At 42.2% G+C, this 13,357-nt stretch overlaps 1 protein-coding gene across 2 annotated transcripts; it reads right to left on the reverse strand.

The window, feature by feature from the left end:
* Positions 1 to 9,501: 9,501 nt before the first annotated feature.
* Positions 9,502 to 9,848, reverse strand: LOC128096973 (ubiquitin-like). 2 transcript variants are annotated; one of them, XM_052717191.1, is made up of 2 exons: positions 9,732 to 9,848; positions 9,502 to 9,644 (listed from the first exon to the last, which is right to left on the reverse strand). In XM_052717191.1, the coding sequence occupies exons 1-2, from the start codon at positions 9,832 to 9,834 to the stop codon at positions 9,502 to 9,504; spliced, it is 246 nt and encodes an 81-aa protein (XP_052573151.1). In that variant the 5' UTR covers positions 9,835 to 9,848. The 2 variants fall into 2 exon arrangements, with proteins under 2 accessions (XP_052573151.1, XP_052573150.1); XM_052717190.1 differs by having other exon boundaries at positions 9,502 to 9,848.
* Between the last annotated feature and the right edge of the window lie 3,509 nt (positions 9,849 to 13,357).

Below are 13,357 nucleotides of genomic sequence, written 5' to 3' on the forward strand. Positions count from 1 at the left end.
AGGGAAGACCTGCCCAACTTGACCCCAGGTTCTGGCCACCGGGCAGGTTCCCTGCTAGCCCCACCGGGAAGGATCCCCTTCTCCAAGACCCCTGGCAGACCCTGCAGTCTCCACGCCCTGCCCCCACTCCCATCCCCCTGAGCCCCAAGCCTCTTCCTGAGACTTAGAGGCTGGCCCCCAGCTCCCATCTTGCTCCGGACTTCCCTTTTGGAAAACTGGTGAGTGCCCTTCCTTGCCCAAGACCCCATCCCTGGGCACCAGCCACTCCAGGGAAGACCTGCCCAACTTGGCCCCAGGTTCTGGCCACCGGGCAGGTTCCCTGCTAGCCCCACCGGGAAGGATCCCCTTCTCCAAGACCCCTGGCAGGCCCTGCAGTCTCCACGCCCTGCCCCCACGCCCATCCGCCTGAGCCCCAAGCCTCTTCCTGAGACTTAGAGGCCTGCCCCCAGCTCCCATCTTGCTCCGGACTTCCCTTTTGGAACACTGGTCTGGCTGAACCAAGTGTGCGGATAAGGCCAGGAACGAACCACAAGGAGATGGGCAGACGTCAAGGCAGAAACATATACAACAAAATGAATAGCAATACAGCATCACCAGGCCCTAGCCCTCCTCCAACACCTAGACCTGAACATCAGAAATTGGAAGAAGCAGAAGAAAACAGCCTTATGAATGACATCATGAAGAAGCTAGAGGCTTGTGTAGAGGAAAAGACAAAAAAATGTGAAGAACGCTGTAAACAACTAGAGGAAAGGGCAAACAAATTAGAAGAAATCAATAAAGTCCTGGAAGAAAACAATAAAATACTGAGAGAAAATCAAGAAAAATCAATGAAACAAATGAAGGAAACAGTCCAAGACCTGAAAAGGGAAATAGAAAAAATGAAGAAGACACAAACAGAGGGAATGCTGGAAATAGAAAATCTGAGAAAACGATTGGGAACTTCAGATGCAAGTATAATCAACAGAATGCAAGAGATGGAAGAGAGGATCTCTAGCGTTGAAGATACAGTAGAAGAAATACATTCATCAGTCAAAGAAAACACTAAAGCCAACAAAGACATGAACCAAAATGTCCAAGAAATTTGGGACACCATGAAAAGACCAAACCTAAGAATAATAGGGGTCGAAGAAGGAGAAGAATACCAACTCAAGGGCACAGAAAATATATTCAACAAGATCATAGAAGAAAACTTTCCCAACTTAAAGAAGGAAATGCCTATGAAGATACAAGAAGCTTATAGAACACCAAACAGACTAGACCCCCAAAAAAAGTCCCCTCGCCACATAATAGTTAAACAACTAAACGTACAGAATAAAGAAAGAATATTAAGAGCAGCAAAGGAAAAAGGCCAAGTGACATATAAAGGCAAACCCATCAGAATAACACCCGATTTCTCAATGGAGACTTTGAAAGCCAGAAGAACCTGGACAGATGTAATGCAGACACTAAGAGACCATGGATGTCAGCCTAGACTAATATACCCAGCAAAACTTTCAATCACCATAGATGGAGTGAACAAGACATTCCATGACAAAGCCAGATTTAAACAATACTTATCCACAAACCCAGCCCTACAGAAAGCACTAGAAGGAAAATTCCAACCTAAGGAAGTCAGATACACCCTCGAAAACACAGGCAACAGATAAAGCCACAGCAGTAAACCCCAACGTATAGAAGTACCCACACATCACCACCAAAAAATAACAGGAATGAACAATCACTGGTCATTAATTTCCCTCAATATCAATGGACTTAATTCACCTATAAAAAGACATAGGCTTACAGAATGGATACGAAAGCAGGACCCATCTTTCTGCTGCATACAAGAAACACATCTCAAATTCGAAGATAGACACTACCTAAAAATAAAAGGCTGGGAAAAGACTTTCCAATCAAACGGTTTTAAGAAACAAGCGGGTGTAGCCATCCTGATATCCAGCAAAATAGACTTCAAACTAAAATCAATCAAAAGAGATCAAGAAGGGCATTACATACTCATCACAGGAAAGATCCACCAAGATGAAGTCTCAATTCTGAATATTTATGCCCCAAACACAAGGGCACCCACATATGTAAAAGAAACATTACTAAAGCTTAAATCACATATAAAACCCCACACATTAATAGTGGGAGACCTCAACACCCCACTTTCACCACTGGACAGATCTCCCAAATTGAAACTTAACAGAGAAATAAAGGACTTAACTGATGTCATGACTCAAATGGACTTAATCGATATCTACAGAACATTCCATCCTAACAAAAAAGAATATACCTTCTTCTCAGCACCCCATGGAACCTTCTCTAAAATTGACCACATACTTGGCCACAAAACAAATCTAAACAGATACAAAAGAATTGGAATAACCTCCTGTGTTCTATCAGACCACCATGGTCTAAAGTTGGATTTCAACAACAACAAAAACTACAGAAAACCTGCAATCTCATGGAAACTGAATAATACCCAACTGAATCACCAATGGGTTAAGGAAGAAATAAAGAAAGAAATTAAAGACTTCCTAGAGATCAATGAAAATGAAGACACCACATATCCAAATTTATGGGACACTATGAAAGCAGTACTAAGAGGGAAATTCATAGCACTAAATGCCCACATAAATAAGTTGGAGAAATCTCACACTAGAGACTTAACAGCATACCTGAAAGCTCTAGAACAAGAAGAAGCACAGTCTCCCAGGAAAAATAGACGCCAGGAAATTATCAAAGTGAGAGCTGAAATCAATAAAATAGAAACAAAGAGAACAATACAAAAAATTAATGAAACAAAGAGTTGGTTCTTTGAGAAAATCAACAAGATAGACAAGCCCTTATCCAAACTAACCAAAAGACAGAGAGAGAGCATCCAAATCAACAAAATCAGAAATGAAAAGGGGGACATAACAACAGACATTGAGGAAATCCAGAGAATCATCAGGTCATACTTCAAAAACCTCTATTCGACAAAACTGGAAAACCTAAAAGAAATGGATAACTTTCTGGATAGGTACCACATACCTAAGTTAAATAAAGACCAGATAAACTATTTAAATAGTCCAATAACCCCTAACGAAATAGAAACAGTCATTAAAAGTCTCCCAACCAAAAAAAGCCCAGGACCAGATGGTTTCAGCGCAGAATTCTACCAGATCTTCAAAGAAGAGTTAATACCAATACTCTCTAAATTGTTCCACACAATAGAAACAGAAGGAACATTACCAAACTCCTTCTACGAGGCTACAATTACCCTAATTCCTAAACCAAACAAGGATACAACAAAGAAAGAGAACTACAGACCGATCTCCCTCATGAACATTGATGCAAAAATACTCAATAAAATACTGGCAAACAGACTCCAAGAACACATCAAAACAATTATCCACCATGATCAAGTAGGATTCATTCCAGGGATGCAAGGGTGGTTCAACATACGAAAGTCCGTCAATATAATACACCATATAAACAAACTCAAAGAAAAAAACCATATGATCATCTCACTGGATGCAGAAAAGGCATTTGACAAAATCCAACACCCCTTCATGATAAAGGTATTAGAGCGATCAGGAATACAGGGAACATACCTAAACATAATAAAGGCAATTTACAGCAAGCCAACAGCCAACATCAAATTAAATGGAGAGAAACTCAAAGCAATTCCACTAAAATCAGGAACGAGGCAAGGCTGTCCACTCTCCCCATACTTATTCAATATAGTACTTGAAGTTCTAGCCAGAGCAATAAGACAACATAAGGAGATTAAGGGGATACAAATTGGAAAGGAAGAAGTCAAGCTTTCCCTATTTGCAGATGACATGATAGTATACTTGAGCAACCCCAAAGATTCCACCAAGGAACTGATACAGCTTATAAACACCTTCAGCAACATAGCAGGATACAAGATCAACTCAAAAAAATCAGTAGCCCTCCTATATACAATGGACAAAGAAGTGGAGAAGGAAATCAGAGATACATCACCCTTTACTATAGCCACAAATGACATAAAATACCTTGGGGTAACACTAACCAAGCAAGTGAAGGACCTATATGACAAGAACTTTAAGTCCCTGAAAAAAGAAATTGAAGAAGATGTCAGAAAATGGAAAGATCTCCCATGCTCATGGATAGGCAGGACTAACATAGTAAAAATGGCAATCTTACCAAAAGCAATCTACAGATTCAATGCAATCCCCATCAAAATACCAACACAATTCTTCACAGACCTGGAAAGAATAATACTCAAATTCATATGGAAAAACAAAAAACCCAGGATAGCCAAAGGAATCCTGTACAATAACACAACTTCTGGAGGCATCACGATCCCTGACTTCAAGCTCTACTATAGAGCTACAGTAATAAAAACAGCTTGGTACTGGCATAGAAACCGACATGTGGACCAATGGAATCGAATTGAAGACCCTGACATTAATCCGCACACCTATGAACATATAATTTTTGACAAAGAAGCCAAAAGTGCACAATGGAAAAAAGAAAGCATCTTCAACAAATGGTGCTGGCAAAACTGGATATCAACATGTAGAAGGCTGCAAATAGATCCATATCTATCACCATGCACAAAACTTAAGTCCAAGTGGATCAAGGACCTCAACATAAATCCAGCTACTCTGAACCTGCTAGAAGAGAAAGTAGGAAGTAGTCTTGAACGCATTGGCATTGGAGACTACTTCCTAAATAGAACACCAGTAGCACAGACTCTGAGAGAAACAATCAATCAATGGGACCTTTTGAAACTGAGAAGCTTTTGTAGAGCAAAGGATACGGTCAACAAGGCAAAGCGACAGCCTACAGAATGGGAAAAGATCTTCACCAACCCCACATCTGACAGAGGACTGATATCCAGAATATATAAGGAACTCAAGAAATTAGACATCAAAATGCCCAACAGTCCAATTAAGAAATGGGCTATAGAACTAAACAGAGAATTCTCAACAGAGGAAACTCAAATGGCCGAAAGACATTTAAGGAACTGCTCATCATCCCTAATCATCAGGGAAATGCAAATCAAAACAACTCTGAGATACCACCTTACGCCTGTCAGAATGGCTAAGATCAAAAACACTGAAGACACCTTATGCTGGAGAGGATGTGGAGCTAGGGGAACTCTCCTCCACTGCTGGTGGGAATGCAAGCTTGTACAACCACTTTGGAAATCAATATGGCGCTTTCTTAGAAAATTGGGAATCAATCTCCCCCAAGATCCAGCTATACCACTCTTGGGCATATACCCAAGAAATGCTCAACCACACCATAAGAGCACTTGTTCAGCTATGTTCATATCAGCATTGTTTGTAATAGCCAGAACATGGAAACAACCCAGATGCCCTTCAACTGAAGAATGGATAAACAAAATGTGGTACATATACACAATGGAATACTACTCAGCAGAAAAAAAACAATGGCATCATGAGGTTTGCAGACAAATGGATGGATCTAGAAAAAATCATCCTGAGTGAGGTAACCCAGACTCAGAAAGACAAACATGGTATGTACTCACTCATAGCAGGATACTAGACATGAAACAAGGATGAATTGTCTGCTCCTCACATCACCAGGGAGGCTACCCGGAAAACAGGACCCCAAGAAAGACACAGGGATCGCCCAATGACAGAGAAATGGAATGAGATCTACATGAACAGCCTGGACATGAGTGGGGGTAATGAAAGGCGAGGGTCGAGGGAAAGAGAGCTTGGGGGAGCGGGAGATCCCAGCTGGATCAACAACAGAGAGGGAGAACAAGGAATAGGAGACCATGGTAAATGAAGACCACATGAGAACAGGAAGAAGCAAAGTGCTAGAGAGGCCCACAGAAATCCACAAAGATACCCACACAACAGACTGCCGGCAATGGTCGAGAGACAGCCCGAACTGACCTACTCTGGTGATGGGATGGCCAAACACCCTAATTGTTGTGCTAGAAACCTCATCCAACTACTGAGGGATCTGGATGCAGAGATCCATGACTAGGCCCTGGGTGGATCTCTGGGAGTCCAATCAACGAGAATGAGGAGGGTTTATATGAGCGAGAATTGTTGAGACCAAGGTTGGATAAAGCACAGGGACAAATAGCCAAATGAATGGAAACACATGAACTATGAACCAATGGCTGAGGGGTCCACACTGGATCAGGCCCTCCGAATGGGTGAGACAGTTGATTGGCTTGATCTGTTTGGGAGGCATCCAGGCAGTGGGACCAGATCTTGTGCTCATTGCATGAGTTGGCTGTTTGAAACCTGGGGCCTATGCAGGATTGTTTGGCTTGGCCTGGGAGGAGGGGACTAGACCTACCTGGACTGAGTCTACCAGGTTGACCTCAGTCTGTGGGGAAGGCTTTGCCCTGGAGGAGATGGGAATGGGGGGGGGGGGCGTTGGGGGGAAGGTGAGGGGGACGGGAGGGGGGAGAACAAGGGAATCCGTGACCGATATGTAGAACTGAATTGTATTGCAAAATAAATTACAATAAATTTAAAAAAAAAAAAAAAAGAATACAGGAGTCCTTTAATAATGACCAGACCAAGAGCAGGCTCATGCCTCCTAAATGTATCTTGGTCCCGAAGCTCAGGAGCCCAGCAGTTTTAAAGACAAAAACCACCGTGGCATCAGTGTTAGAGGGGGTCGGAGAAACCTTGCCACATCTGTCTTTTTGCAGAGCTTAGCAGTATTTCCAGACACAACACAACAATTACTTCTTATTTACACTTCCTCTAGTTATTTTAGTTTTATGTTTAGCTTGCACAAACATTAATTATTTTGGTTAACACATCTGGACCATGATCAGGGTCACGGGTGGTCCCCAAACCATTGCTAAGGCAGATGTGGCTATTAGAGGTGGAAGTCTGAGGACTGTCTAGGCAGACACAAAATGGAGTCTGGACAAGATGGCGCTATCTTTGTCACTTCAGGCATTGACTCCCACACCTGTAATCCTAGCACTTGAGAAGCTGAGGCAGGAGGATCATCAGTTCAAAGCCAGCCTGGACTACATAGTCAAGCTCAAGATTTCATGGGGCTACAGACTCCGTGGGGTTAACTTACCCTGAGTCTTTCAATGTGTTTTGCTTTCTCATGCTGCAGTAAATCTGGCTCTGTGTCTGCTGCTGAGCTCTTTCCTCTGCCCTGAGAACCCCCTGGGCCCCTGCCTGAGGATAGTGTGGCTATTTCAGCAGTGTTAAACCATGTAATCATTAGGATCAGCTGCTCTTCCAATTTTAATTGTCGATCTCCCTCAATTCTTTGATTAACCTTATTTCAAGTTTGGGTTGTATAATTGTTTGTTTTGATTTTTGGCTGGGTGTCTATTATGAATGTGATTGCTTTCCGAATTCCGTTTTCAGGAATTTATTGGGTTGACGGCTAAGTAATTTTGCCAAATCCAATATTATGAAGCTTTTCTTCTAAGTTTCCTTCTAGGAATTCCAGTTTTAGGTCTTACATTTCTGTCTTTAATCCTTTACTTTTGTATTCAATGTAAGATAAGGGTTTGCTTTTCCCCTTTTGTATGTGGATATCAGGTTTCCCAAATACCATCTGCTAAAATAGCCTGTCCTTTCCCTACTGAGTAGTCCTGGCTCTTGTCACAGATCATGTGAGTATACACATGTGGATTCATTTCGGAGCCTATTTTAGTTCTTACAGGGTTTTGTTGTTTGAGTGGATGAGATCTTTAAGAGTTGTTTTATTTTATTGTGTGTATGTGCATGTGATAGTCATGCATGTGTGAGATGTGCTCACATTTGTGTGGGCACATTTACATGTATGTGCACACGTGTGTGGAGGCCTCTTTATGCATTGGACTTAGAGTTTGCCAATGTGTCTAGTCAGCTGGCTTGTTTCAGGGGTCTCCTGTTTCTGTTTCCTGTGTTCTGAGATTACAGGTGAGCCACTATGCCCACAAAGCATTGGCATGATGCTGGAGGTTCAAACTCCAGTCTTCATGCTCTACAGCAAGTGCTTTTACCCACTAAGCCATCTCCCCAGCCTGGTTTTTAAATATTTTTCTCTCATATAATATGTCGTTAGTGAATAGGGATCATCTCACTTCTTCATTTCCAATTTAGGTTGCTTATAATTCCTTTTATTGCCTTTTATTCTGGGTTGGACTTTCTATATTGGATAAAAGTGGTAAGAATAGGTGCCAACTTTTTTTCCTAATCTTAAAGTAATATGTTTCATTCTTCTATCCTTGAGCATGATAATCACTGGGACATTTACAAAATGGCTTCAAAAAAATTGAGGTACTTAAAAAAATCTTAGTATTTTGAGTGATTTTTTTTTATCATGAAGAGGCATCAACTATTATCAAATGCTCTTCTGCATTGAGATGATCCTGTCATTTTGCCCTTCATTGTGTTTGATTGATTCATTTTTTTATGTTGAACCTTCTTGTCATCAGCTGCCTTTCTATTGCTATGATAAAATACCAAGACCAAAAGACTTAATGAAGAAAGAGTTTATTTTGGCTTATGCTTCCAGAAGGTGAGTCTGTAGTTGTGGGTAGGGATAGAAGCAGGCAGATGGAGCAGGGAGCTGAGGGCTTACACATTCTGCCACAAACACGAAGCACTAACACCTGGGCACCAAGTGGTAAGTATCTGAGGTTGTAGGGACATTTTTTATTTAGACCACAGCACCATACTGTGACTCAGTCTCATTCTGTGGAGGTAGAGAATCTCTTTGCAGTATAGAGACAGAACCCAGGGCCTTATGCATGCTCTACCATTGAGCTAATATTTCTAGACATTCTTAGTGTATGAGATAGGATCTTGCTCAGTTACTCAGGCTGACCATTCAAACCTATGATTCTCCTGCTTCAACATCCCAAGTGCTGGATTAAAGACTTGGACCTTGATAAGGTCCTGATATTTAGCTAAAGCTAACCTTGAACTACTTATCTGGTTCTACCTATCAAGTACAGGTGGGTGTCACCTGACTGTAATCCTTTGCGTAGACTTGAATTCACCATGTTAATTTTCTGTTGTTGTTGAGACAGGCTTTTTCTACATTGCCTACATTGCCTTGGCTGTTCTAGAATTCACTGTGTAGATCAGGATGGTCTTGAATTTATAGAGATTGGCCTGTCTCTGCCTTCCAGGTGCTGGGATTAAGGGCATATCCACCATGCCTACTTCACTCTGCTGATTTTTTGTTGAGGTTTTTGTCACTGTTCATTGGGGATATTGATCTATAGTTTGCTTTTCTTGTGATGTTTTTGTGACAGAATAATTCTGATCACACAAAATAAGCTTGAAAGTTTTTGAACATTTAATCCTCTTTAATTGTTTTTTTTTAAAGATCTTCATTTGAAAACAATAAATGTTTGGTAGAAACTATCTGGTCTCCCTTCTCCCCCACACCACTTTTTTTTTTTAACTTCTCCAGTCGATGGTAGGGGATTTTACTTGGTCCCGGGGTCATAGGCCAGGTACAGTCCCAGCTTTATTTGACCTTCTTCTTGGGGCGCAGGTTGTTGGTATGGCCGCACTTTTTCTTTCAGCAGTTGATGGCAGGGGGGTGCAGGTAAGCATAGCACTCGTGGTGGATCATCTTGTCACAGTTGTATTTCTGGGCAAGCTGACAAAGGGATGGCTCGATGATGCTCCCACGCAGGCGCAGCACCAGGTGCAAGGTGGACTCTTTCTGGATGTTGCAGTCCAACAGGGTGTGGCCATCCTCCAGCTGCTTGCCGGCAAATATCAGCTTCTGCTGGTCTGGTGGGATGCCTTCCTTGTCTTGGATCTTGGCCTTGACATTCTCGATGGTGTCACTGGGCTTGACCTCAAGAGTGATGGTCTTGCCCATCAGGGTCTTCACAAAGATCTGCATGTTGGCGTCTGCCACTCAGCCTCCTCTTTCCACACCACTTCTTATTACTGTGGTTGTGTGTGTGTGTGTGTGTGTGTGTGTGTGTGTGTGTGTATGAGTGTTATGGGTTAAGTGTGCACATGCTATAGTGCATGTGTAGAGGTCTGTGGACAACTTTTGGGAGCTGGTACCTTGAGATCTGGGGGTCTACCTCAGATCGTCAGACTTGCACAGTAGGAAATTTATTCAGAGTTGTCTCACTGGCCCCATCATAGGCTTTTCTTTGTATAGAGGTTTTTGATTATTTATTTAATGATTTACTAAAGATTGACTTATTCAGAATTTCTAGGTCTTCATGCTTCAGTGTTGATGGTTATACATTTCTAGGAATCTATCCATTTCTTTTACACTAACTTAATGATATATATATATATATATATATATATATATATATATATAACTTCAGAATTTCTGCTTAATTCTTTTTATAAATTTACATCTCATTGATGATATTCTCATTTATAAACAGTGTTTTCCTGATTCATTTGTTTTTCTGTCTCTGTTCTCTCTTAGTTCATTGAGCAGCTTTATAACAGTTATTTTCAATTCTGTAGCAGGTAACTCAGAGATCTGCATTTATTTTAGGCTTAATTGCTTTTGTTCTTTTGACTGGGTCATGCTTCTCTGTTTCTTTGTATGTTTTATACTGTGGGTGGAAGGACTGAAATGTGAACATTTGAAAAAGACAGCCACCTCTTTAGGGCTTTGTATCCTGATTTCATGCACAAGTCCTTCACCAGTCAGCCCTGTTGAAGAGTCTAGGACAGTGGTTCTCAGCATGGGGGTCATGACCCCCTTAGGTGATCAGATGACCCTTTCACAGGGGTTGCCTAAGACCATTGGAAAACACAGATATTTACATTATAATTCATAACAGTAGCAAAATTACAGTTATGAAGCAGCAAGGAAATAGTTTTACAGTCGGGGGTCACCACAGCATGAGGAGCTGTATTAAAGAGTCAAGATTCACAGCATTAGGAAGGTTGAGAACCAGTGCTCTAGGATCTTCCAGATCTTTACTGCTCTCTTGCTTCCTTGACGTCTGCTTAGAAAACTGTAACAGTGCCAGTGATTTCCAAGTCAGCTAATGGTCTTGCCTGTGCTTGAAATCAGATGAAAGGGAAACCTGACCCTAGGAAAGGGCCCAGCTAATCTGCATGCTGTCTCCAAAGAGAGAGCCTCCTCTGCGGGAGAATGTTGGCACAGTAGACTGTAGCATGGGTCATAAAGGCTCCCATCTTAGGAGTGTTTCAATGGAGACAGAGATAGAGAAACCAGCTGGGCAAGGTTTAGGAGGACTCCTTCAGAAGGGCCACTGGACTGGTTTGAGTTACAGGTACCTGGATCTGAGTTTTGTGAATTTGGTGAAGGATTCTGATTCATTAATCATTTTATGTCGAATTAAAAAAATGGAAAGATTACCATGTTTAGAACACCCTTCCGTGTTGACAAACAGACAATAATAGAGGTCCAGTTCCCCACGGAGAAGTGTCTGTTTATGTGGACAACTTGACGGGGTTTAGCTAGAATTCAGGGTTTTTCTCGTCAGGCTTGCTTCTGTTGCTCTGATTTTGTAATACATCAATACTTTATGACATACTTTCACAGGTTATGAAGGCTCTCTCATGCATCCAGTGATTGGCTGGCGGTGCTCAAAGCAGTGGTCATGGGACATGAACTTGAATAGATATGGATCACTTTGCTCATTATTTTCCTTCTTAGATCACATCCAGCATTCTATGTGGATCACAAGCTGCTGATAAAGATGAACTAGCATGCATTAAAGAAATCATTTCCTACCAACAGACACCGTGCGTGCTGTCTGCCTTTACCCCCACTTTCCCTGAGTGCGGTCTAGCTCAAGGAGCTTGTTAGTTAAAACATGCTCTTGGGTCTCTTGTGAGACTCCCTTAATTATTGTGTTGGTTTTCTAACCATCGCTTGTGAGAATGCAATATTATAAAAGCAACGCTTACGTTCTAAGAGCCTGGAACTTTTGCTGGACCTCACAGCTGAGTTAATTGTACACCTTGAGGTCACTTAGGACGTGACTGCTCTCTTGTTGGTTTAACCTGCTTTTAAAGGGAACAGTGCAATAGACAGATTCACACTCCTACAACAGACAGACAGACAGACAGAAGATGGAAGACATGGGGAGCATGAAGTCGAGAATTCAAATCTGAATCTGCTCTTGATTAAATGACTCGGAGGGAAGTGCATTAGTTTCTTTCCTTCATGTGACCCCAGTGCAGTATTAGTAACTCAGAGTTCATCACTAATGCATAGAATCTGAGCATGTTGGTGCCCCAGGTGAAGAACTCATGAGGAACACGTGGGACCATGTGAAGAACATGTGAGGAACATGTAAGACCATGTGAGACCATGTGAGGAACATGTGAAATCACATGAGGAGCCTTTAATGCCTTAGTGAAGCTTCTGGAATACACTATGTGAGAGAAGGAAGGCCTGAACTTACAGGAGCTCATAGGGAAGACCCCTTGTTGGGGATGTGGATTCTGGGCATCTCAGTAGCCCAAAGTGACAGGAGCCTGGAAATCGCCCAAAAGCTCCCACCTTACCTACCTATGGTGGCAGAAAGGTCCCCAGGAAAAGGGCAACTTGGGCACCTCAGATATGTCGAACCTGCAAATCCATCCCAGGAGCTGGGGTTCTGTGCCTTGAAAGCTCCCCTTGAATGCTCACTTCCATTGCCTTCTTTCTCCCTATCAAGTCCAGTGATTCTCCTTGAATTTCCAGCACAAGGAAAGAGCGTGATTTTCCCTAAAGTAGTCCATGCAGTGCCTTCTCTATCTGCGTTCACTGTCTCCTGTGTCATGTGCACACACGGCAGTTAAGAATGTTACTTAGCTGGGCAGTGGTGGTGCACACCTTTAATCCCAGCACTCGGGAGGCAGAGCCAGGTGGATCTCTGTGAGTTCGAGACCAGCCTGGTCTATAGAGCGAGATCTAGGACAGGCACCAAAGCTACACAGAGAAACCCTCTTTCGAAAAACAAAACAAACAAAACATAATGTTAGTTAAAGAGGGTGGAACCAAGACATTATTAAAACAAGCTTGAAAATGTTCACTTCTGGGCACACCATTCATGTACAATTCCTGTAGGGCCTCCTGGTCCCAGGTCCTGTGATGTAGAATATTATTTTAAGGTGTGTTACTTTTGTTTATGTTGCATTTGTTTAACTCTGTGAAGCTGTGTTACTGTGCCTGTCTAAAACACCTGATGGTCTAATAAAGAACTGAACTGCCAACAGCAAGGCAGGAGAAAGGATAGGTGGGGCTGGCAGGCAGAGAGAATAAACAGAAGGAGAAATCTGGGAGAAAAAGAAGTAGCCAGGGAAGGAAGAGGACATCAGGGTCTAGCCACCCAGCTACACGGCAAGCCATAGAGTAAGAGTAAGATTTACCAAAGTAAGAGAATGGGAAAAGCCCCAAGGCATAAGGGTGATGGGATAATTTAAGATAA

Source organism: Peromyscus californicus, unplaced genomic scaffold (genome assembly GCF_007827085.1).
Source record: "Peromyscus californicus insignis strain IS unplaced genomic scaffold, ASM782708v3 Scaffold_5__1_contigs__length_169319896, whole genome shotgun sequence".
NCBI classification, from domain to species: Eukaryota; Metazoa; Chordata; class Mammalia; order Rodentia; family Cricetidae; genus Peromyscus; species Peromyscus californicus.